Below are 22,618 nucleotides of genomic sequence, written 5' to 3'. Positions count from 1 at the left end.
AGTCACATTAAAACAGTGGTTTTTAAGCTTTAGTTTACATCAGTATTGCCTGAAGGGCTTATGAAAGCAGGTTTCAGCCCTAGCCCACAGAGTTTCTGATTCAGTAGGTCTGGGATGGGGCTGAGAACTTGCATTTCTAACACATTCCCAGGTGATGCAGATGCTTCTGTTCCTGGGACCACACTGAGAACCCTGCCTTAGATTGCTCAAGAATGCCATTGCTTGCTATCCTCCCTGGCCATCTTCACAGTAAGACAGTCTAGACTTTTATAAGAAGAAAGCCCTTATCCATGCCTTAGAAGGCACTTGTCCTTGACCTAAATGACAGAACATGGAAAACAGACTTAACTATAAAGAAGCAGAATTCATAGAAATCTTAGCATGTGTTTCTCGATCAGGAAACAAGTTAATGGAAAAGAAACTCCTCTAACCAAGAGGAATTCTAGATACAGACTAAGCTAGCTTCTTTTACACAGTAAGAAATATTTTGGGAGCTAAATGTTAAACAGTACTTCATTTTTTAGCTGTACTTGGGTGTAAGAGAAACTAGCCCAATTACAGGCTTAGTTATACAACATCAAGAATTATAGCTCACACAGAACACTTGATACTACTCAGGCTAGGATGTCATCCTAGAGGAACAGGCACAAACCATGGTTAAGCTGCTTGGTTTAATTTTTTAGCACTTGAAAAAAAATGTACAGTAGTTTGAACACTCAGTCTTTGCAAACCTCCATTGAGGTCAAAGATTTCATTCATACGTACAAAATTAGTTTACAAATTTTTTTTGGCAATTTCATCTTAGTAACCCGTTTTATCCTATTGCCATTGTCCCAACCATTGAAAAAGTTTACAATAATTTACATAGAAATATTTTCAAAGTGCTTAAGAATAGTGATTGTTCTCTGGGATATTTACAGATGGCCTATACAATGTATGTACAGGGTGGTATACACTATAGCACAAGTTTCATTGCTGGAATATGGCTTTCTAGGGAAAGTGCATATTTGGCCAGAGGTGGCAATACTGTCTAGAAATTCAAGGGTTACAGATACTTGGTAACCACATCCAAAGCTGAAGTAGAATGTGGACAAGAATATTTACAAAAGTAATAATATAAAAACGGTCAAGTACACAAGCTTGATCCACACAAAGGTATCTTGATGTTCTTCCAGCCGAGAGGAAGAAAGAGACTTCAGCTGCTGGCTCGGTTACCATTCCGACGGGGGTATTTGCTTAGACCTCAAAGGTCAAGACTTGTCATAGAAGTCAAGCTAGATCATCATCTGTGCTTACAACTGATATCTGTGGAAAAGAAGAAGTATGGAATGAGCTTGGTGATCACTCACTGATGGCAACTCTCGTCTTTAAAATGGACCCTGCTTTTTAGTTGGTCACATGAACACTCAGAGTGCTCAGAAGAAAAGTCAGATACAAAAGAGGACTGAGTTGTATCATTCATGCATTTAATTTGAATTCAACTATACCTGCTTGGTAGTGAGATAAGATAGTGTGACTGATTCTGCCTCTTCTACTTAATGATCATAAGTCTTGGAGAAAAATGTGAAAAGCCATCTGTGTGTCAAGAATTGACCACTGTTCCATGTTTCACCAGAGCTTGAGAGGGGAGCAATCAATACTTGTTTTTTTCAGCCTGTTTCCTAAGTGAAGGCCAAATACTCCACTTGGGTTTCATCTGAAGAACAAGTGAATGACTACTGCTAGAAGAAAAGCTAGCTATACTAAGTGTGCAAGTGTGGTGGGATACTTTTTAAAGCAAAGCATATCATAAGTTTGGCTAAGTGAATCTTACTCAATACACTGACTTTAAGCCAACTCTCCTATATATGATATGCTAATTTACTTTCAAATATCCAGTAGGCAATGGATTTAATAGTTCAGTAAAGAGCTACTTGGTTCATGCTAATATTTACATGTCATTTCTATAACCAAAAATAATATAGTGGTGACCTTAAGTTGACCCTCTTGCCATTTGGTGAGGGTTAGATGCTGATCAACTGACTGACTTATGTTCTAACAGGCTACACTGTCTAATATCCAGGTAGCAGATGAAGTGTTTGGTAACTCCATCATCCTAATGGCTCTCTTTCCAGCCGAGGTCTCCTTTCTGAAAAGTCTCACTTCAAGCCATGGTGTATAAAGACACAAAGCTGACTTACTGCTGGGTATGTGTGTCCGACAGAAGCACTGTGTCTACCAATGTCTATGGAGAGGTCCTCTTCAGTGGTTTTCAAGTACACAGGATTGTCAAAGTTCATACTTTTCATGTTCTTGTGTTGCCAATTCCGCCACATCAAGTAGCCACCTACTGCTGCCATCACTAAGAGCACTGAAAAAAATCAGAGGATAGCTAAGTGAGCTAAGTCTAGTATTGGAACATACAAGAAAGGTAATAATGTTAAGGAATCCATAATAATTGACATTAGCAAAAATGTCATGTTTTATGGAGCTAGGATAACTAGAAGTTGGAATAAACATGGGCCAGGAGCTTGAAACAAGTTCAGCCCAGAGGTAGTTCTATGCACTGGAGCTGGGCTAGCCACATCCATCCAGGCAAGGGCAGGGTCCTCGGTCCCACCTTAGGCTCACCAAATTAAAATTGCAGAAGGTTCTGGAGAGCTATTCAGGTGTTCCTGGTGTGTTAGCTAAGCTTGGAATCTATTAATTTAGGACAAAGGCTTTTATAGCAAAGTCCTTATAATTCGCATGTCTCATAATAGTTTTAGAGGTCCTTTTCCATAGGTTTGAAAATTCTTAACTGCTTTTAATTTACCCTCAACAAGTCCTGTAACTCTTCAAGAAAGCATTTGTGCATCTCCTCTGTATAAAGCATTACACACATTTCAAAGGCGGAAGAGAAGAGCAGTTAAAGAGACTTATAAGGGGATAAGCCAGGCTAACAGTGCTGAAGTGGAAAGCATTAACTAACTGTTGAAAATTTTCATGCCAGTTACTGTGCCAAGGGCACAGCTGAAGAGAAAGATATGGGCCTTAATTTAGTGTACTATGTGGGGGAGAAAGTGAATATAATTCAGTGTCATAAGTGCTATGACAGCATAAAGGGCCATGAAAGGGGTAGCTCCAGATGAACAAAAAAATCTTCATCTGGTATCTAAGAAGTTCTTGAACCCAGACTTGTAGGAAATCTACTTACAGAGAGGAAGAATGGCCCATGCGGCAGAAGTCCCTTTTGGGGGAACAGTGACCTCTGATACTGCTGTGGTCACATTGATCCCTACAGAGGAATAAAAGGACTCAGTTTAGAAGGGTCTGTATTAAGATTTACAGATTTACCCATCAGGTAAGGAGACAAAACCTTTGCATCCAGCATTGATGTTCGGTATCTACTACAATTGAACACCAGGAACAACTCTGGCCTAGAAGTATTTGAGTCACATGCTGTAGTAGCCATTTCACTGACAGTTCTCTACTAGAAACCTTAAAGATCAGTCAGGAAAAGATATGCAAATTTTAAGTCTTTGGTGTTTAAATATAGGTTACCAATTGGGGCAGAAATAGTAGTTAAAGGTTGCATTAATTATTTAAGCTATAGATACAAAGAGTGTGGCTGTTAGTGGAGATTAACAGTTTGCAGTACTGAACTCGATACCTCCAGGAACTAGTCCACTAGTTGGTGAAATTTCTGTTGTGTTCGTATCTTTTGTCTCACTGTAAGTCACAGTAGTTGCAGTACCTGAATCATAAAAACCAAGAACCTGGTTAATGCCAAGGTTCCAGAATGGCTAGCTGTTTTGTCCAGACAAGCCATGCAAAAGCTTATTTTAAAACCAGGTAAAATAGACAAACCACTGCTGAACTAAGTTGTACAGCTGATGTGTCAAAATTGAAATAGCAATCTTCATGCAAAAAGAGATACATGAAATTTTGGGAAGAATAGTCAGTGTTTGGAATTTGACAATTCAAAATGATGGACAACCGTATTTTATCCCTCTAAACAATATCCCATGTTCCTGGAAATTACAAGAAATGTTTCCAAGATGCTCTGGTGTACCAGGCATACCAGACTGTCTTGCAACTAATTTCTTGGTAAACTGAGCTAATCGCTGCCGTGACCTGACCATGAATCACGCTAATAAAAACCTCACCAGCCTCACCATATGAGCTCCTTGGCCACACAAACGAGTTTAATTTGCCACTTAATCAAAAGCTAAGAACAGAAGACTAAAGGCAAATTCGGCTTAAGTGTTATTTTAGGGAAGCGTCACCCACTGAGGCAATGAGGTTTCTGTAACCATGGCCTTCCTTAAGCATAGTTTCTGTCCGCCTCCTTTTGAGGAAAAATGTTAAGGCCTCGTTTAATTACCTGCAAGTTGGCTAGCTCAGTGCTGCTAAGGGACTAATTGGTACAAATTAGTATAAGGTATGTTGACACTTTAGTCTCCTATAAACTCATTTAATGTTGAAATGGGTTAGAGTCAGGTCTAAAGAAATGACATGATAACCCGGCATACAACCATGGCAGATATCTTCTCAAATCTATTCAAAGAATTAGCTAAAACAGAATTCTTAAAAAGCCAAACTTGTGTCCTATATTGCTTGTTGTATGTTCTACTTGTGGTTGAAACACAAAATGCCTTACTTTGGCAGTCTCGGCCATTTTCCTCTAGATTGTACCCATTGGGACAGGAACAGGTATATTTTGGAGAGTGATCATTAATCTGTGGTGCTGGCAGGCATAGGTATTCACATCCTCCATTCTCCATGTCTTCTTCACACCAATTTTTACCTAGTCAGGAAAAAAATACCATTAAAATGGGTATTCCAATGCCTAGTATATATAAAGCCTTGTTCTACATGTTGAAGACCTGAGTCCTTGCCCCCAAGAGCTTAGACTTGTCGACTCTGCCAATCCTTCAAGTGAGAGCAATATCAAGGAAGAATAAGTATAAAGGTACAGGCAGCATGCTCTAAGGACATCAGATTAGGGACCTCTTGGAGACAGACTGTAAAAGTTATGTCTTTAAGAGATAGATTTCAAAAGAGGAGGTGGGGAAGGGAGGTGAGGGCCCAGGACTGGCTCTCACTATTGGCCCAAGGTTTAGTGTGAAGGCTCAGAGAAAGGAGACTAGGCATGTTCTCCTGGTTTTCTCTTGACTTGCTCCAACAAAGTGGAAGGAAACTCAGTCTTAGGAAGGTTTGAAGGTTTTATTTAGATAGAACCAGCCCAGTGTTTTCAGCAGGACATAATATAACCTGATGTGTTGGAGAATCTACACAATCCTATAGCAGGTGTGTCACAGGGAGAAAGTAGGTGTTACAAGTTGAATTGTGTTCCTCCCTAAAATTCATCTATTGAAGTCCTAGTACCTCAGAATGTGATCTGATTTGGAGATATTAAAGATAGGATATTTACAGAGGTAATCAAGTTAAAATGAGGTCATTAAGGTGGGCTCTAATTCAATATGACTGGTATTACAGTTCACGCCTGTAATTCCAGCACTTTGGGACGCCGAGGCAGGCAGATTACTTGGGGTCAGGAGTTTGAGACCAGTCTGGCCAACATAGTGAACATAGTGAAACCCCATCTCTACTAAAAATACAAAATGTAGCTGGGCATGGTGGCTCACTCCTGTAGTCCCAGCAACTCAGGAGGCTGAAGCAAGAGAATTGCTTGAACACAGGAGGTGGAGGTTGCAGTGAGCTGAGATTGTGTCACTGCACTCCACGCTGGGTGACAGAGCAAAACTCAGTCTCCCAAAAAAAAAAAAAAAAAAAAAAAAAAAGAAACCTGGACAAAAGCATGTACAGAGGGAAGATGATGTGGAGACACAGGCGGAAGAGCACTGTCAACAGACCAGGAAAAGAGGCCCCGAACAGACCCTTACCTCACAGCCCTCAAGAGGCACCAACCCTGCTGGCACCTTGATTTCAGACTTCTGGCCTCCAGAATTTTGAGACAATAAACTTCTGTGGTTTAAGGCAGTTTGTGGCACTGCATTGCAAAAATCCTAGCAAACTAACAGTAAAGGAAGTTTGTAGCACAAAAGCTACTTTGGAGGCTACTGGAATAGTCTTGGCAAGAGGGGCTGAAGGCCAAGGGGACATGGAAGAAGCAGAAATAAAAGATCGGACACTGAGGCTTGGGAGGGAAGCTAGGAGCTGAAGCTGAGAAGCCATTTCTCTAAGGCAGCAGAAATAAAAAAATAACATGTGAAATGTTTGAGGTAGGGTACGGGAGGGCAAACGTTCCTTTTAAAGAAAGGTGAGTTGCCAAGAGCTACTGACATCCAGCAGGTTCTGTGTCATGCTGCTTCCGTTAAAGTGGATATTAAGGACTGTGCTTCTCCACGGTACCTGATGGCTGTACAAGTTCATGATAGACAATGATGTCTTGGGCATCATTAAGGTTGTTGACTAGAGTGGCTAGCTCTGATCCAGTGAATTTATTGGCACCATAGACTGCTTCGTTTTCCCCATCTATCCAGTAGACACGATCCTACAACAGAACCCCACAATTAGCATGTACGTCCAGGATTAACACAAGTCCATTTCTAAGGTCATTATCAGTTACTTCTCATTTAATGGACTAAGTTTATTGAATGCTGAGCTGGGACACTAGATATAAAACTGTAAAATAATCAAGTTTAGGTTTGAAGTGCTTCTGGGAATTAGCGTCTAATTTGTACCAGGTTTTAAGCGAAAGCAGTTTCTCAAGCCATGCTCAGCTGCTCTTCCCTCCTCCCGCCATGTCTATCATTTCTCCTCAAAGTGATATAGTAGCTGAAAGGTATACACACTTTGATGTGAGACACATCTTACCTCAAATATTGTTAGTGCAAGAGGGTGAGCTAGGAACTCCAGAGACTTTAGTACTATCCTACGATCTTGGCCATTCAAGTCCACGCTGGATAACATGTGCAACTTAGAATCAAGCCAATAGAGGCGGCTTTTTATAAGGTCTAGGTAGGAAAAGAATTGTCATTACATGACAAGCCACTACTACTCTGGCTTCCATTTAAAACATCTAATGAATTAATATTCTACTTTTATGGTTCTTTCCCCAACAGGGTTTCTTAACAGGGGTCACACAAACCTGGCAAAGCAGCATGCAGAATCTGTATCCACATTCATTTTTGGGGACTAACGGGGTATCTGAGATTCTCAAAGTAAATGACTTAAGAAATATTACTCACATTACAGAAAATATTAAAAGAGACTGGCATTTTGTTGTTCTCCAAAAAGCCAGAAGAAAACTGTTAAAAGCCTGCAATTCAGGAAATGCTAAGGCACTCATGCCCAGAATATTTAGTATGAGAGCACCCAAGACCTAACCTTCACTGAGTTCATGTCACATATTAGGCCCAGCTGGACAACAGGTCAGTAGTTATGGAATGTGTAATTTGCTAATCCACCATTTTACTTCTGTTGTTCAGTTACTCCCATTGAAAATTCCTGCTAGAATTTAGGCGGAAGCAGAAGAGTCATCTGCTAGTCGAGAATTCACCATGGAGATAAATGGAAACACTATGAAGATAGTTGAGTGGGTGGTCGAGAAGGAAGAACATACATACCAAGTGTAATTCCGTTAGGCCACTGGATATCCACTGTCACCAGTGGACGTCTATCAAATCCATTCATTCCTGCTTTTTCTATTTTAGCTGGTTCACCCCAGTCTGACCAGTAAACAAAGCTGTGAAGAATTAAATGAGAAATAAGCCTCAGTGGTTTAGAAGGAATAAAGTTGTAGCTTGAAACAAAAATTTAAAATTTGAGCAGAAAACTCAAGGGGTTCTCTAGTGACAAATAGTAACACTTAAGGGTCTAAATTTTGTTCTAGGTAAATAAAATTGAATATTAAGAATCTGCAAGTTCATTATTAACTGTAATAATCTATGTTTGTCTGACATTTAAATTTCAGCCCAAAGTCACAAAGGTATGTTTCCTTTTTAAAAGGTCACTTCTTTCAGAGGAGTGAAAGACAAATATCCTTTAAATTTCATAGCAGGGGTTGGCTGATTGAGTTCTAATGAGGCTGCATGGGGGCCAGTTGTGATGACTACAGCCTTAGTCAACTTCCTAAGCTGCTCTTCTATGTTACTTAGTGGTAATTTAGGGAACCCCCTTAGTGAAATGTTTCTATAAAGGTCTGTTTATTTCTGCTGGACTTTCAGACAACTTGCACACTTAGATGCAATGTCGTTACCCAAATCCCCACAATTCAGGCTGTCATTTAGGTTTGATCACCCAGAGCTAGCACAGCAAAGTATTCAGTCAAAAACTAAAAAATCACTTGCATAGAAACTGGGTGGGCAAAAGGGTTCAGATACAGCTTTTGGTACACACATCAAATCAGGAATGTTAATTCATTAATATCAACCAGCAATCAGTCATACGAGTCAGACAGGAGGACCTGTCATACAGATAAGGCCATCCTAGGGTCATTCAACTGGGGCAAAACTGATATCTTGAATTAGAATTCTAATTCTTTGTTGTAGAGGGCCGATAAACCTTGAGATTTTAGTACTAATTCAGGTATGAGAAAGCTCCTGACCTACACAGATACCATTCAAAAAGCTATGTGATGGAAAACAGTGTACAAACCCAGACAGTGGGTCCACAGCTATGGAGGCAGGCTCTCGCAAATCAGAGTTAAACAGGAACTTCCTCTTGGTTCCATCTAGGGTAGCTACTGAAATAGTCTTAGAAGCCGCATCAGTCCAGTAGATGGTCTTGTACACCCAATCAACAGCAATGGCTGCAGGATTATAGACATTGTCGATCATTTTAACATGTCTACCAACCTTGTCATCAATTGAGGCACTGAAACAGAATAGGTCACAAGAAATTTAAGAGTTTGACACAATTAGAGCTTGGAGAATGGACTTTTTGCTTACAAAATGGTCAATGACTTCATTCAGAAAGAAATCTAGTAGCACCACAGCTCACCACTCAAATTATTTAACCATGCTGCTTACTGATGCTAAATTAATAATGCTGTGGATTATCTAGTTGCTGGTATGTATTCTATATACAAGAACAACAAATTTATAAGTGAAGCTATTTGTTTCAGTATCCATCATCTGAGTTTCTATAGTTCCTATCAAGAACGGCTGTACTACCATTTCTATTTGTAGCAACAATGAACAGTTCTCAATTAACTGTAGAGAAAAGGGAGAAAATATAAAAAATATGAAAGATGTCATATTTTATTTCATAGACAATTATTAGTTTCTAATTAGGAAATGATAACAATTTAATAAAGAATTAGTGTTAGATTTAATGTCCCCAGGTAATTAGATGCTAGATGGGGCTAGGCACAAAATGAAACTCCTCCAAACTATCCCACAGATCACTTCCCAAGTGACAATGACTTATGTCAAGACACCACAAATGGAACTGAAAGTTACCTGAAGATAGCCTTTTGGCTTAGATCAGCCCAGAATAGTTTCTGAGCAGCAATGTCAGCATCGAGAGCCACAGTGTTTCTTAGCTGTTCAACTAGTTGGATATATTCTTTCCTCTCTAAGCCAATCTTCCTGATGTCTCTTCGATTAGTGAAGATCAGACTTGGCTCTTTGCCTGCAAGATGAAAGTCAGGGTTACTTAGTTTTGCTTTAAGAAGGCAAGGTGTTTCTAAACCATCTCCTCCCAGCAGAGATCTTAGAAAGTAAAGGTATTGTGGAATACGTCAGTAGTATCTATTCTGGAGTTCCTGCCCCTGGGACCTGCAAGTGCTTCCTATGGTTTAGGAAGGCAGTCCTGGGGTTACAGCCTTCAACAACAGGGTGGGTGATGAATAAGTCACTTATCTGAGTTGCACTCAAGTTTTGGAAACAGACAGCATGCAAACCTGGTAGGTATTCATGGTATCATACGCAAAAGGAATGACCAAGATAGATGTCCGGGGGAGAGATCTGCTATTTAACTGATACTGCTGTATTATGAGGTTAGCAACATTGTTCTCAAGTACGATTTCATGTTTAGTTTGACTACTGTGGTCACTGGCTGTACCTTTTAGAGGGACTTACTTGTAAAGGTACAATAGCTACACCAGTCCAAGTTCATTTACCTACTGCCTTGCACACGCCAGTGGCAAGATCCATCTGATAGCCACGACTACATTCACACTTGTAACCGCCTTTTAAGTTGATACAAATTTGACTGCAGATTCCTGGATTTTGGCATTCATCAATATCTAGGAGGGAAATCAGAATTAGTCTTGCTGCTCCTATACCTTACTAGGTAATACTACACTTTCCCATCACCCGCAGGGTCCAGGTTTTCTTCTTAGACTCACCTCCACAGGTTTTCCTATCTATCAGTTCGAACCCAGCTGCACAGTCACACTCGTAGCCTATAACTAGGTCTTTGCAGATGTGGGAACATCCGCCATTATTTACCAAGCATTCGTTTATATCTGGAATAAAAATGTAGCAGTCACTTGACAACTTATTTTCAATACCTGTCTTTCACATTTAAAACCCAAGCTATTTGATAACTTATCTAGTTGGCCTGGTCAAACCCATGATTTGTCTAAGACCTAATCATTTATTTTATAGGTATATATTTCAGGGTGGATTATCTATCTCCTTGGCAAGTTACCAGTTGGTCAAGCAGCATTTAGTCAAATTTCTCTATTGATGATCAGTTATCTTTAAGGAGGTTAAACTATAAACTAGTTTGGGCTAGGCACATTGGCTCATGCCTATAATCCCAGCACTTTGGAAGGCCGAGGCAGGTGGATCACGAGGTCAGGAGTTTGAGACCAGCCTAGCCAACATGGGGAAACCTTGTCTTTACTAAAAATACAAAAAAAAAAAAAAAAAAAAAAAAAAACCGGGCATGGTGGCGGGCACCTATAGTCCCAGCTACTCGGGAGGCTGAGGCAGGATAATTGCTTGAACCTGGGAGGCAGAAGTTACAGTGAGCCGAGATTGCATCAATGCACTCTAGCCTGGGCAACAAGAGTGGAACTCCGTCTCAAAAAACACAAAAAACATAACAAAAACCAACACTATAGTTTGTCCTACCTGGGTTTTTAAGTCATAAAGTATCACTCTGAAGTCTACAATTAAACTTCAGTATATTCAAAAGTTTAACCAGCCATTCACGCAGGGTCTACAGTGTTAGCTATGCTGGATTGTATCAAACTTCCAGGGTTTGTACTTGAGCAACAAGTACACTTACGACATTCTTTCAGGGGCTCATCACTCCAGTCCCTGCAGTCCTGCTCCTGGTTACATACTTTGCTGATATCTATGCATTCTCCACTTCTGCATTTGAATTTTCCAGGGCCCAAGCACTGATTGACTACAAAGAGAAACAAAGAAGAGAGATTTCATGAGTGGGTCTGGTCAGAGCAATCCATTGCTTAACCAACAAGAAGAAACCCTTACCATTTTTGCAGTTGACTTCATCGGAACCATCGACACAGTCTCGGATACCATTACACTGCCTGCTGCCATGGATGCAGCTGCCATCCTCACACTCAAATTGGTCAGGTCGGCAAGTTCGAGAGGCTACAAAGGGAGGAAACACCATGGAATGAAGCCAGCAAATTGTCCCAGTTGATACATGGAAGAGAACTGAACGTGCCATGCTAGAAAGCTACTTACGACAGTTGACCTCATCACTGCCGTCCTTGCAATCAGGGTCCCCGTCACATCGCCACTTCTTATGGATGCACTCGCCAGAGCCACACTGGATTTCGCTGGCTGGACACTTGGTGTGTATAACTGGCTGGCGGCCACACTGCTCCAGGGACTCATCAGATTGGTCGGAGCAGTCTGCATCATCATCACATACCCAGCTGATGGGGATGCAGGAGGAGGTGCTGCACTGGAACTCATGGACGCCACAGGTTGGCGGGGCACAGTCCAACTCATCACTGCCATCACTGCAGTCATCCTGGCCATTGCATACAAAGTTCCTGGAGATGCAGCGGCCACTGGAGCAGGTAAACTCACTGGGGCTACATGTTATATTGCCTGTTAAGAGAGAGGGTACCCCATTGAAAGTGCATCAAGATAGGTCCTTTCAAGATTCTTGTCCCAAAATCTAATACATTGATCTTTATTCATTAATCCTAACTTACTAGCCCAACTTAAAGGCTACAACAGAGTTAAATCAAGAACACAGTCTCATTGTACAAAAAATGAAGGCACACTATAAATAAGAAGAACAGAAATAAGGGACCAAGAAAATAGTTGAAGACTGGAAATTAATTTGAGATGAGAACCACAATTGACTCTAAAAGTGGCTGTGATAACAAGCTGAAACAAGGGATTTCAATTTGGAAGGCAGAGACTGAGTTGTCCTTGAATCAACATACAGCTTGTCAGATCTCATCACTAGTTGAGAATATCATGCAACGTAATACTCACAAGCATTGAGACACTGTTACCAAAAAGAAGTGAACCACATACTACCATACATGGTTCCTCTTTTTGGTCCTTTAAATAAGGGTCAGGAATAACAAGTCTTAAACACTTTCCATTTTGAAAAAGTCACTGCCAGGGCTGTAATCACCATTTAACAATCAGGTATGCTGACAATGATAAGCTAGTCCTACTAGCCAATTGGTACTTTGACTTAAATTCCTGCCAAACATTTCAAGGTCACAATTTGGTGGCAGTTAGAATAGAGACCACGACTCTCTTGGGAAGCAAAGTCTAGATTTATAAGGGAAACACTTGGCAGCACGAGGGCTTACCAATACAGAAAACTCAATTCTAGGATTGAACACTAAAACTCATTGGACTAGGTGCAATGGTATTGACCTCAGGAGGTGACTTCTACACACAAGACTGGTGTTTCAACTGTAAGCATCCTGAGCTCCCTTGACTACTACTATATCAGGAGACCCATGCTTGTCAGACCTGGGTAGGTTTTAGAGGCCCTATAAAAAGGGCGGTAGCTTGAAAGAACATTCAAAGCACTGTTTGTTCAACCTAGCGATTTTCCCAGGACCTCACCTTCAACATGCATTTTATTAAAGATTTTCCAAGACCAGAAACATGAAAGAATAGGAAACAGAGTTAGCTTTCAGAGACAGGAACTGCAACAGGAGACAAAGGTATCACCAGTTGGGTAGACTTTTCTTTGGGTATCTGAGGCAAGATGTTAATTCATGCTTCTGTGTCTTTTTTTTTCCCCCGAAAAGTTATGCCAGAATCTAGTTTAGGGGCAAAGAAATGTTTGTATAATACTCAAATAATTTATTCCAATAACCCAATCAAGTTTAGACCTATGAATGTGTTTGCCAACCCTACTAACCTAATTTTATTGTGCCAGAGTGCAAAAGGCACATGAATTACTGTCACAACAGAGACAAAAGCCCACACAATTGCTGCTTCCCTGAGCTACTGCTATATACAAGTGCCTTGAATGACTTACCTTCTTATTTCTATTTGCCTAAAAGAAACACCAAGCAATGGCCAATTGCCATGTGAATGTCTTTTAGGGTTTTAGGGCAGTTATGAAGGACGAGTAATTGAGCAGATAGTGAAGTCACTGAAAAGTGAGTCAATGTCAGTGCGTCTTCATGCTTAAGTTAGTTTCCCCTGCCCACCCTTCCTTTAGGAAAAGGGTCTTTGGGTTACGTCACTCAACACTGATCTTCTTACCACAGTTTTCTTCATCTTCTCCACTGTCACAATCATTTTCACCATCACATCTCCAGGACACTGGGATACACTGAGTAGAATGGGCACCACAGCTGATTTCATTTATGCGGCATGTTCTCATATCTGTTGATGATATACAGTCTCAAAAGAGCCTCAAAACTGATCAATGCAAAGCTGATGCTCCTGTGCTGCCTGGAAGCACTAATACCTGTGACTCAGTAGCCTGGCACACTGGTGAAATTCTAACTGGCTGAAGCCTGCGGAGCTCTATCATCAGCTCCATTCCTTAGAAGCTGTGCCAACCTATGCTACCTGGCAGTGTACCTGACAGCCTTGACCACGTCACTCCTTCAAGGTCCCATGGCGTGCTCAGTTCTGGCTTTTGTTTTACTTGGCATGGTGAAGTTTACTGGCTGGGCTGCTCCTAGACCACTATTTATCTGTTGTATATCAAGTGGACACACCCAGATATTGTCATCTAATTTCAAATGCATGAAAAGTCAGATGGTCAAACACCTAGGAAATCTTCTTTTGCCTAGATTCCTTTACAGGCCTCCTTCACAACCTCCTTTAAATTGACATCTTGCAAAGTAGAAGCATGCCCTAATGCTTGACTTGACGAGGTCATTCTCCACTAAAACTTGAGGCTGAATCTTTACACAACCTGTCTTTAGCTCACAGGCCTTGAACTCACTTGTCTTGACCAATATTACTCCCCTCAACTTATCTAGAAAATTGAAAGTAACACCCTTATCTTCCTTTCCATTTGATTTTCTTTCATAATCACATTTTAGACCTAACTTTTGTTCATGTTAGTCCTTCTTTAGTGCTTCCACCAGTGCAGGCCTCTACTGACTCAAAAATAAACTCTAAGACTTTCTTCGCCTTGACATTCATGTGATCTCAATTTATATGATCCCAAACCATCATTCTTTATGGTCTCATAGACTATTTCCTAAGGACACGGGTATACACTTGCATACCTATGAAGTTTATCTTATTTAAGAATAAGCTGTAAGATCTCCATTTTAGTAACTTTAGGTTACATGTGTGTCAGAAGTCACTATTCACCCAATTACTAGCTACCTTACCTCTTCAGTAATAGCTTTTTAATAGTATGAGAAGCTGTGCTTCTAAAAGCTTATGCTTGGCCCATAGGGAACCCTCACTTCTTGACTTAGCTTCCAGGACCAGAGTACCATCTGCTCAGAGTCATTATAATCAAACATTTGAAATCTATGCACCTAGTCAAGGAGTTCTTGATTGAATCTGCTGACTTCAGTTTTAAGTATTCAATAGTGAAGCTACCCAAGAGAATGCAGTCTTGTTGGACCAGGGAGAACATTCTTTAAAGGAGGCTGATAAACTGGTAATGATTTTACTGACTTTGGAGTCAATTGACCTAAACTTTAAGGCGGGCAAAGAAAACTGAATACCAAGTAGTAAATTAAGCAATACTTAGAAATGTGAGACACCGAACAACTTAGGAAAGTTCAAGGCCCAAGCGAGTTACACTCACGGCACTGTTCTGGGCTTTCATCTGAACCATCTTCACAGTCAGGATCTCCATCACACTTCCATCGGTTTGGAACACACTGGCCATTGTTGCACACGAAGTCAGATTCAGCACACGTCTTCTTTACTACAAACGTTTATTTGAAGGGTTAAAGTTAAAGTCACTTACCCACAGCCCTAGCTTCACATGAGGGCTCACACTGCATTTTGGCATGTTTTGCTCTTAAAAAAGCTGAGTCAATGGGCACTCAATTGCCAATATCCAGGGGGAATCTTCAGAAAAATCATTATTATTTTTTTTTCAGAGAAGGAAGATGCTCATTTGAGAGACTTGGAGGAAACTGAAGTCAAGGTCAGATAGAAGTTGCCCATTATCTTACGACTCGGAGATATCTTACATTTAACTTCCTGCCTATTGTATAATGTTGAGATTAAGTAACACTTTCATTTTCTACATGTATTTCTTCCAAGTCATTCAAGTACTTCATACATTTAACGGCTAAACATTCCCTCTTCTGACTGGATCATAGTAGAACTGTTTGCTGGGGATTGAAGTGTTTGTTTCCACCCAAAATTCATGTGTTGAAATCCTAACCCCCAATATGATGTTATTAGGAAGTAGGGCCTCTGGGAGGTAAATAAGTCATGAGGGTGGAGTCCCCATGAATGGGATTAGCACCCTTATAAAAAGAAACCAGAGCACTTGCTTTCTCTCTCTTTGTAATCTACTATGTAAGGACACAGTGAGAAGATGGTCATCTGCAAATCGGAAAGACAGCTTTCACCCGATACCAGATCTGCTGGGCAGCTTGATCTTGGACATCTCAGCCTCCATAACTATGAGAAATAAATTTCTGTTGTTTCAGCCACCCATCTATGGTGTTTTTGTGAGAGCAGTCTGAGCTAAGACACTGTTCAAGGGGCATCCCTTAACAACATATGTGTTTAGTGTGGAGAATGAAGGCCAAACCCCAGTACTGAATATTGTCACCCATACTGGTCTACAGGGGCAAAGGAACTCATCAGGTAGAAAGGGGAGAAAACTCAATCAGTGTAACAAAAGATGTTGTATTTAGAATTCAAGGGAGAGATGATTTTAGCCTTTCTAGCCAAGGGGTAGGCTAACATCAATCAGCTAAAAGTCACTGAAGCTGTCAGTGCTAATATCCATAACTGACTGCTAATGTTAAAATAGCCTAAGGAAAGGAATTGATTCTGCTGCTAATTCTTGCTGGGGTAGGTCTTTCCCCTATACTTAGGGTTACCATGCAATTTTTTGTCCAAAATTGGACAGTCTCAGCAGAGAGGGGACACGGTTAATTATCCAGAAGATAAGTATAAACCAGGGCTGTCCTAAGCAAATTGGGCAGCTTGATTACCCTACCCATGAAGGAATCACAGAGTAGGATGAATCTTGATATAAAGTAGCCACACAAGATACCCTAAGCTTATCTTTCTTAGATTATATTCTTTCTTGCCTATATGCTTATAACTTCTACCCAAATTTCTATTTTAAAACATTCCTCTATAACATATATTCTGTGAAGATAAATAAGTGAAAAATTCACAATTTGATGAACATTTGAAAGGGACTGTTTCCCAAATCACTGGCTTAAAGTAAGTAGAACTCTCAGAGTTTAGAGTTTGCCCTTGGACCACTCTGGTTCAGTGTAAGATATTATAAAGGGGAGAGACAGTGATTACAGTTAATTTCTAGAACTCAAGATGGGTTGGCAAATTATGATGATCTAAAAAAGATTATCTCCTTGAATTACATAACCAAGGAAACAAGACTAGCCATGCTAGCTTTAGATTCATGTCTGTTTCTAAAATCACTGAAAAACTCAAACACTAGTGTTAATGAATTAAGTGCTATTCAAGGCCCATGTTCTCCTGAGCATGGAGGAAGAAGTCAGAGGGTCTGCAGGGTTAGTTGCTGTAATTCAACCTGTGATATTCTTTGGAAGTTGCAAAAGAGGGAGTAGTGAAATTGCTGTAAAGAGACCCCATGATTTATTTATTTAATTTATTTAATTAATTTATTTTTTTTGAGACAGAGTCTCGCTCTGTCACTCAGGCTGGAGTGCAGTGGTGTGATCTCGGCTCACTGCAAGCTCTGCCTCCCTGCAAGCTCTGCCTCCTTGCAGAGGCCATTCTCCTGCCTCAGCCATTCTCCTGCCTCAGCCTCCCGAGTAGCTGGGACTATAGGTGCCTGCCACCACGCCTGGCTAATATTTTGTATTTTTAGTAGAGACAGGGTTTCACCGTGTTAGCCAGGATGGTCTCAATCTCCTGACCTCGTGATCTGTCCGCCTCAGCCTCCCAAAGTGCTGGGATTACACGCGTGAGCTACCGCTCCTGGCAGTTTTTTTGAGACGGAGTCTCGTTCTGTCGCCCAGGCTGGAGAGCAGTGGCACGATCTCGGCTCACTGCAAGCTCTGCCTTCCCGGGTTCACGCCATTCTCCTCCCCCAGCCTCCCGAGTAGCTGGGACTACAGGTGCCCGGCTGGGGCTACACCATGCCCAGCTAAATTTTTTTTGTATTTTTAGTAGAGACAGGGTTTCACTGTGTTAGCCAGGATGGTCTCAATCTCCTGATCTCATGATCCACCCGCTCGGCCTCCCAAAGTGCTGGGATTACAGGCATGAGCCACTGCACCTGGCCCCCCATGATTTTAAGTCTTAGAAAACATAATGAGGATGTGAAAGATTGGCTGTATACCACAGTGTTTGAGCAAAAGATAAACAGAGACAAATTGCTGTAGGGTTATCTGTCTTCATCTGGAGCATAGACTGGGAGGGTAAAGAAAGGATATTTGAACTGGGCCTTGAGAGACAAGTAAAAATTTAGATGTGCTACAGAGGAAGAGAATTAGCAGTTACATATTTAGAGTACTTAGGTTGCTGATTAATTAGCTCAGCCTAACACTCTAAAAGAATGAGTTAATGAGACCAACAGAAGCACATGGCTTAGAGAATCTAAAGTTAAGTTGACTATGCCCACTGACATACTGGAAATAAAGAACCATGCTAAATATTGTAACCAAGTTCCATATTAAGAGATTAGACCAAAAATAGGAGGTAGCTTTGGAAGTTTTAAGTAATTCTACAGCTTTCCTCTTCCATAGAGAAACAAAGTAAGCACTCAGAACTTCCCTGATTGTAATGCTTCCACTTTCTTTCTCTACTGTCACACATGGGAAGTAGAAACAAATTGTGGCTAAGAATACAATTTTTCCTACCTCAAATGATCTTGATTAGATATATATCTACCTCCTTTTCTTTTCCAAACTGTCCTACCATGTGGCTAGTAAAGAGTACTTATACAAGACTATTTTAGAAAAATCCCAAGTTGACCCAGGTTAGTTCCTACTGAGTCAGATGGTAAAAAAAGACTTTTGTAATATAAAGAGAATAATTGCTTTTTAAGAACAAGCAATGGGTTTTGCCAAATATATAGTTTAGAATAGAGAAAAAAAAGTTGCAACTTACAACGGGAAAATAGTTGACAAGAGTGAGGACTCTCTAGGGAGATATTTAGTGAGGGAACTAAATTACCTAGGTAACCCAGAAATAGCATGAGACTCAATGTCTTGTGGAATAGATTAAAATCTTAGTGTTAAAATGCAAATGATGGGAAAGTGTTGCACAGGAGAACTATTCTTGGTCCTACGACTGGATGTAAGTTTCTTCCCCGAGACCGTAGAATTGACTTTCTTATGCTTCCAAAGGAGCTGCTGATCTGCTCTACACATTGGCATAAAAACACCTGTGATACTGCTCAGAGCGAACAGGTGTAGAACAAGGTCTGCCATGATGCACACTGTATAGCCTTTTAGTAATGATGCATGAAGAAGTAGGTAAGGGCGTAACAAGGTGTCAGTTGGTGAGACCTACATTTAGTCTCTACTTTTCTTCTGTATTTCTACCTTGTATAGTGAACATCTTTATATAACATCTTTTAAAAGATAAATGACAATGTTAGCGCCAATATTCACATAGAATATTGTTTCAGAATGTTTACCACATGGAACAAAAGGATCCTAGAGCAAACTTCAGCATGTATTCATGGTATCTAAAGGTGATCTTGCCATGCGGTTCTCAGCTGTTTTGGCTTGACATGACGTTGTATAGATTGCATACATAGGCATTTCTCACAATGATCTTTTGATAGATGCTGATTGATGGATGTGACACTGTATCCCCATTCTCTTGGGGAGAGAATGTCTTCCGCTCTGCTAATGCTTTAGAATTAGCAACTATTGTAGGCAGAGAATTAAAAAAGAATCCTTATCTGATCTTTGATCTGTGCTGGCTTGTAGTTTCTATGTCAGGGGTTAATTAACCCCCTGAAACTTTATGGGATTTTCTCATGTCCATGGCTTGCCTTCTTTTCTAGGATTAGAGCTATTTGAAAATCAAAAGGGGAAAGAAAACAGTCCTTTCTAAGCAATCTTCTGTTTGTCTCTATTTCTGGTCCTCTTCTTCCTTCTCCCAGATTCCTATTCCACGTTTGTCTAATCTAAGATAAATTAAGTCCTGTCATTTAAATGGCACATCACCTTATTCCATTCTCAAGTTGATAACCCCATGTCAAAGATTCAATTTTATTCCTTTACACAGAGAAGTACAGATTCTTTAGACTCTTTCAAAGCAACTGTTAGAAGTGATTTTATTTTCAGAATCTCAATACGTTTGCAGATTAACATCATATTTTAACAAAATGCATAAGTCATCAAAGTCTTTACTTACCACAGTTCTTTTCATCACTGCCGTCAACACAGTCTTCATCCCCATCACATTTCCACAACAGCGTAATACAGCGACCATTCGTGCACTGGAATTGGGAGGGTTCACATTTGGCTTTTCTCCCTGGAATAAGAATGGAACACTCAGCAAAGCAAGGATTGGTTATAGATTTAAGATACCTAATACCCATGGATGGGGACCTTCTAAGAAGGACACTGCAGTCTCGGCAGGCTGTAACATCCTAAAGGCCAGAGTAGGATGAATCTTCAGCCAGTGACTGACAGTAATTGCGTTCTTAGCTGGGTCCATCCTAAGACTAAATACTAGATTTCCCAGCCTGTTTCTTAGTGAGGTACAGCCAAGTGACTACATTCTGACTAATGGAATGTAAACTGAAATGGTATATACAACTTTAGGAAACGTCCTTAAGAGGACAGAGGATCCATTTTCTTTCCATCTATTCATTTCTGGTACCTGAAAATTGGGCATAGTGGCTGGAATAGTGATCTCGGGCAAATGGAACCAGACCAAAACAGAAAGAATCCAGATTGCCCAGAGACCACAAGGGGCATCATCTCTGCCTCTGGACTCATTTTTCTCATTTGTTGAAACTACATGTGTGGCTATAATCAGCCAAGTCCTAATCCTTTAATGGCATTTCTTGTCCACATCCATACTATTATCCATTAATGATGTTTCTATTACAGGCACAGTGAAGAAGATTTAGAAGGAACAACAAGAATAGGGTAGAAGTTTCCCAGGCGGCTGCCAAAGATGGCGGAGGTGCAGGTCCTGGTGCTCGACGGTCGAGGCCATCTCCTGGGCCGCCTGGCGGCCATCGTGGTTAAACAGGTACTGCTGGGCCGGAAGGTGGTGGTTGTACACTGCGAAGGCATCAACATTTCTGGCAATTTCTACAGAAACAAGTTGAAGTACCTGGCTTTCCTCCGCAAGCGGATGAACACCAACCCTTGCCGAAGCCCCTACCACTTCCGGGCCCCCAGCCGCATCTTCTGGCGGACCGTGCGAGGCACGCTGGCTCACAAGACCAAGCGAGGCCAGGTTGCCCCGGACCGCCTCAAGGTGTTTGACGGGATCCCACCGCCCTACGACAAGAAAAAGTGGATGGTGGTTCCTGCTGCCCTCAAGGTCGTGCGTCTGAAGCCTACAAGAAAGTTTGCCTATCTGGGGCGCCTGGCTCACGAGGTTGGCTGGAAGTACCAGGCAGTGACAGCCACCCTGGAGGAGAAGAGGAAAGAGAAAGCCAAGATCCACTACCGGAAGAAGAAACAGCTCATGAGGCTACGGAAACAGGCCGAGAAGAACGTGGAGAAGAAGATTGACAAATACACACAGGTCCTCAAGACCCACGGACTCCTGGTCTGAACCCAATAAAGACTTAACTCCTCATGTGTGGCCTGCCCTTCCTCCATCGTCACCCTGGAATGTGCGGGACCCAGGGGCAGCAGTAGTCCAGGTGCCACAGGCGGCCGGGGACATAGGAAGCTGGGAGCAAGGAAAGGGTCTTAGTCACTGCCTCCCGAGGTTGCTTGAAAGCAGAGAATTGTGCAGCTGCCATTTATCTATGACCAATAGGAAGAGCAACCAGTTACTGTTAGCAAAAGGGAGTCAGAAGACGGGCTGGAGGGCCCTACCTTGTGAGTGGGGCATCTGTTGGACTTTCCACCTGGTCATATACTCTGCAGCTGTTAGAATGTGCAAGCACTTGGGAACAGTATGAGCTTGCTGTTGTGCACAGGGTATTTCTAGAAGCAGAAATAGACTGGGAAGATGCGCAACCAAGGGGTTACAGGCATCGCCGGTGCTCCTCACCTGTATTTTGTAATGAGAAATAAACTGCTTTCAAAGAAAAAAAAAAAAAAAAGAATAGGGTAGAAATAGAGACTGAATACATGATTCCTCCTCTTAGAAACTGAGGTCTAATTGGAAAACAGGTTTACAAAACAGCTCCAAGATAAAAAGCAACAAGAAAGTATAGTTAAGAGGGAAAGGAAGATCATTCGTCATTTAAAGACGAGAAGAAAGAAAAGTGAGGTGGAGCTGAAGATGTAGATTCTATTTCTCTGAATCTGTTCTTCTATGCTTAATGTATGGATATTTAATTCACACAATGGTGTGAACTAAGACTTGTAAGTGGGACAGTTGGTTTTTTTGCCCGGCACAGGCCAGCTAATGTTCAGGTGCTTCCTATCATTAGCAGTTCTGTCCTTCTGGCGGATGTGATTGCTTTACGATAAAAGGCACAGATGTGGCCGCTTAAAGCAAATATACTGCAAATATTTGAGAAAAACAGTGGAATCATATAGTTCACGCAGACTACTTAGGGAGGGTTTCCAAGCAGAAGGCCTTCCGATTTCCTGCCACCTTTCAGCATTTGCAGCTGTGGCACGCTAGCATAAGAACTGATATTACAGAGACAAGCACAGACTGGAACTCTTGTGTTATGTGCACAATACCCTAGTTGGTCTCCCTAGTGTCAGCTACTCCCTGCTGTCTGGGAGCATTCTGTGCTTTGTGGCTCTTCCCAGAGAGATTAAAATTTGACCCAAATCAAGATGACCATATGGGTGTGGTTACTTCCTTGGATATTAAATATGTTGCTTTTAAAACTGCATCTATCACTCTGCTCCCATGAGTCTAATTAAGCTAGGACCCAGCTACAAAGCAGAATGGTTTCCTACCTTCATTTCATAATACTTTTTCATTCCTCACATGTTTTATGGGTT

General features: G+C 41.3%; 1 protein-coding gene and 1 pseudogene across 5 annotated transcripts in view; one reads left to right on the top strand and one right to left on the bottom strand.

Moving 5' to 3' along the window:
- Nucleotides 1-652: 652 nt before the first annotated feature.
- VLDLR (very low density lipoprotein receptor) overlaps nucleotides 653-22,618 on the bottom strand; it is a 34,538-nt gene continuing 12,572 nt past the window's right edge. The window contains exons 2-19 of one of the 4 annotated variants that reach the window (XM_017860546.1): nucleotides 19,875-19,994; nucleotides 15,127-15,249; nucleotides 13,608-13,730; nucleotides 11,598-11,969; nucleotides 11,379-11,501; nucleotides 11,170-11,292; nucleotides 10,280-10,399; nucleotides 10,052-10,177; nucleotides 9,390-9,561; nucleotides 8,584-8,802; nucleotides 7,554-7,672; nucleotides 6,802-6,941; nucleotides 6,337-6,478; nucleotides 4,622-4,768; nucleotides 3,632-3,715; nucleotides 3,176-3,256; nucleotides 2,181-2,350; nucleotides 653-1,305 (exon numbers count right to left, since the gene is read on the bottom strand). In XM_017860546.1, the coding sequence (XP_017716035.1) occupies nucleotides 1,270-1,305; nucleotides 2,181-2,350; nucleotides 3,176-3,256; nucleotides 3,632-3,715; nucleotides 4,622-4,768; nucleotides 6,337-6,478; nucleotides 6,802-6,941; nucleotides 7,554-7,672; nucleotides 8,584-8,802; nucleotides 9,390-9,561; nucleotides 10,052-10,177; nucleotides 10,280-10,399; nucleotides 11,170-11,292; nucleotides 11,379-11,501; nucleotides 11,598-11,969; nucleotides 13,608-13,730; nucleotides 15,127-15,249; nucleotides 19,875-19,994 (2,540 nt within the window). In that variant the 3' untranslated portion in view covers nucleotides 653-1,269. The remainder of the gene's footprint in view (nucleotides 1,306-2,180; nucleotides 2,351-3,175; nucleotides 3,257-3,631; nucleotides 3,716-4,621; nucleotides 4,769-6,336; nucleotides 6,479-6,801; nucleotides 6,942-7,553; nucleotides 7,673-8,583; nucleotides 8,803-9,389; nucleotides 9,562-10,051; nucleotides 10,178-10,279; nucleotides 10,400-11,169; nucleotides 11,293-11,378; nucleotides 11,502-11,597; nucleotides 11,970-13,607; nucleotides 13,731-15,126; nucleotides 15,250-19,874; nucleotides 19,995-22,618) is intronic. The other 3 variants (XM_017860547.1, XM_017860548.1, XM_017860549.1) reach the window with 3 other exon arrangements.
- LOC108520969 (60S ribosomal protein L13a pseudogene) lies at nucleotides 20,620-21,281 on the top strand (annotated as a pseudogene). Its single transcript, XR_001883075.1, has one exon. The product of XR_001883075.1 is annotated as a 60S ribosomal protein L13a pseudogene (transcript).

Source organism: Rhinopithecus bieti, unplaced genomic scaffold (assembly GCF_001698545.2).
Source record: "Rhinopithecus bieti isolate Rb0 unplaced genomic scaffold, ASM169854v2 scaffold_55570, whole genome shotgun sequence".
In the NCBI taxonomy this organism is placed as follows: domain Eukaryota; kingdom Metazoa; phylum Chordata; class Mammalia; order Primates; family Cercopithecidae; genus Rhinopithecus; species Rhinopithecus bieti.
This window is presented reverse-complemented; position numbering and strand designations above follow the sequence as displayed.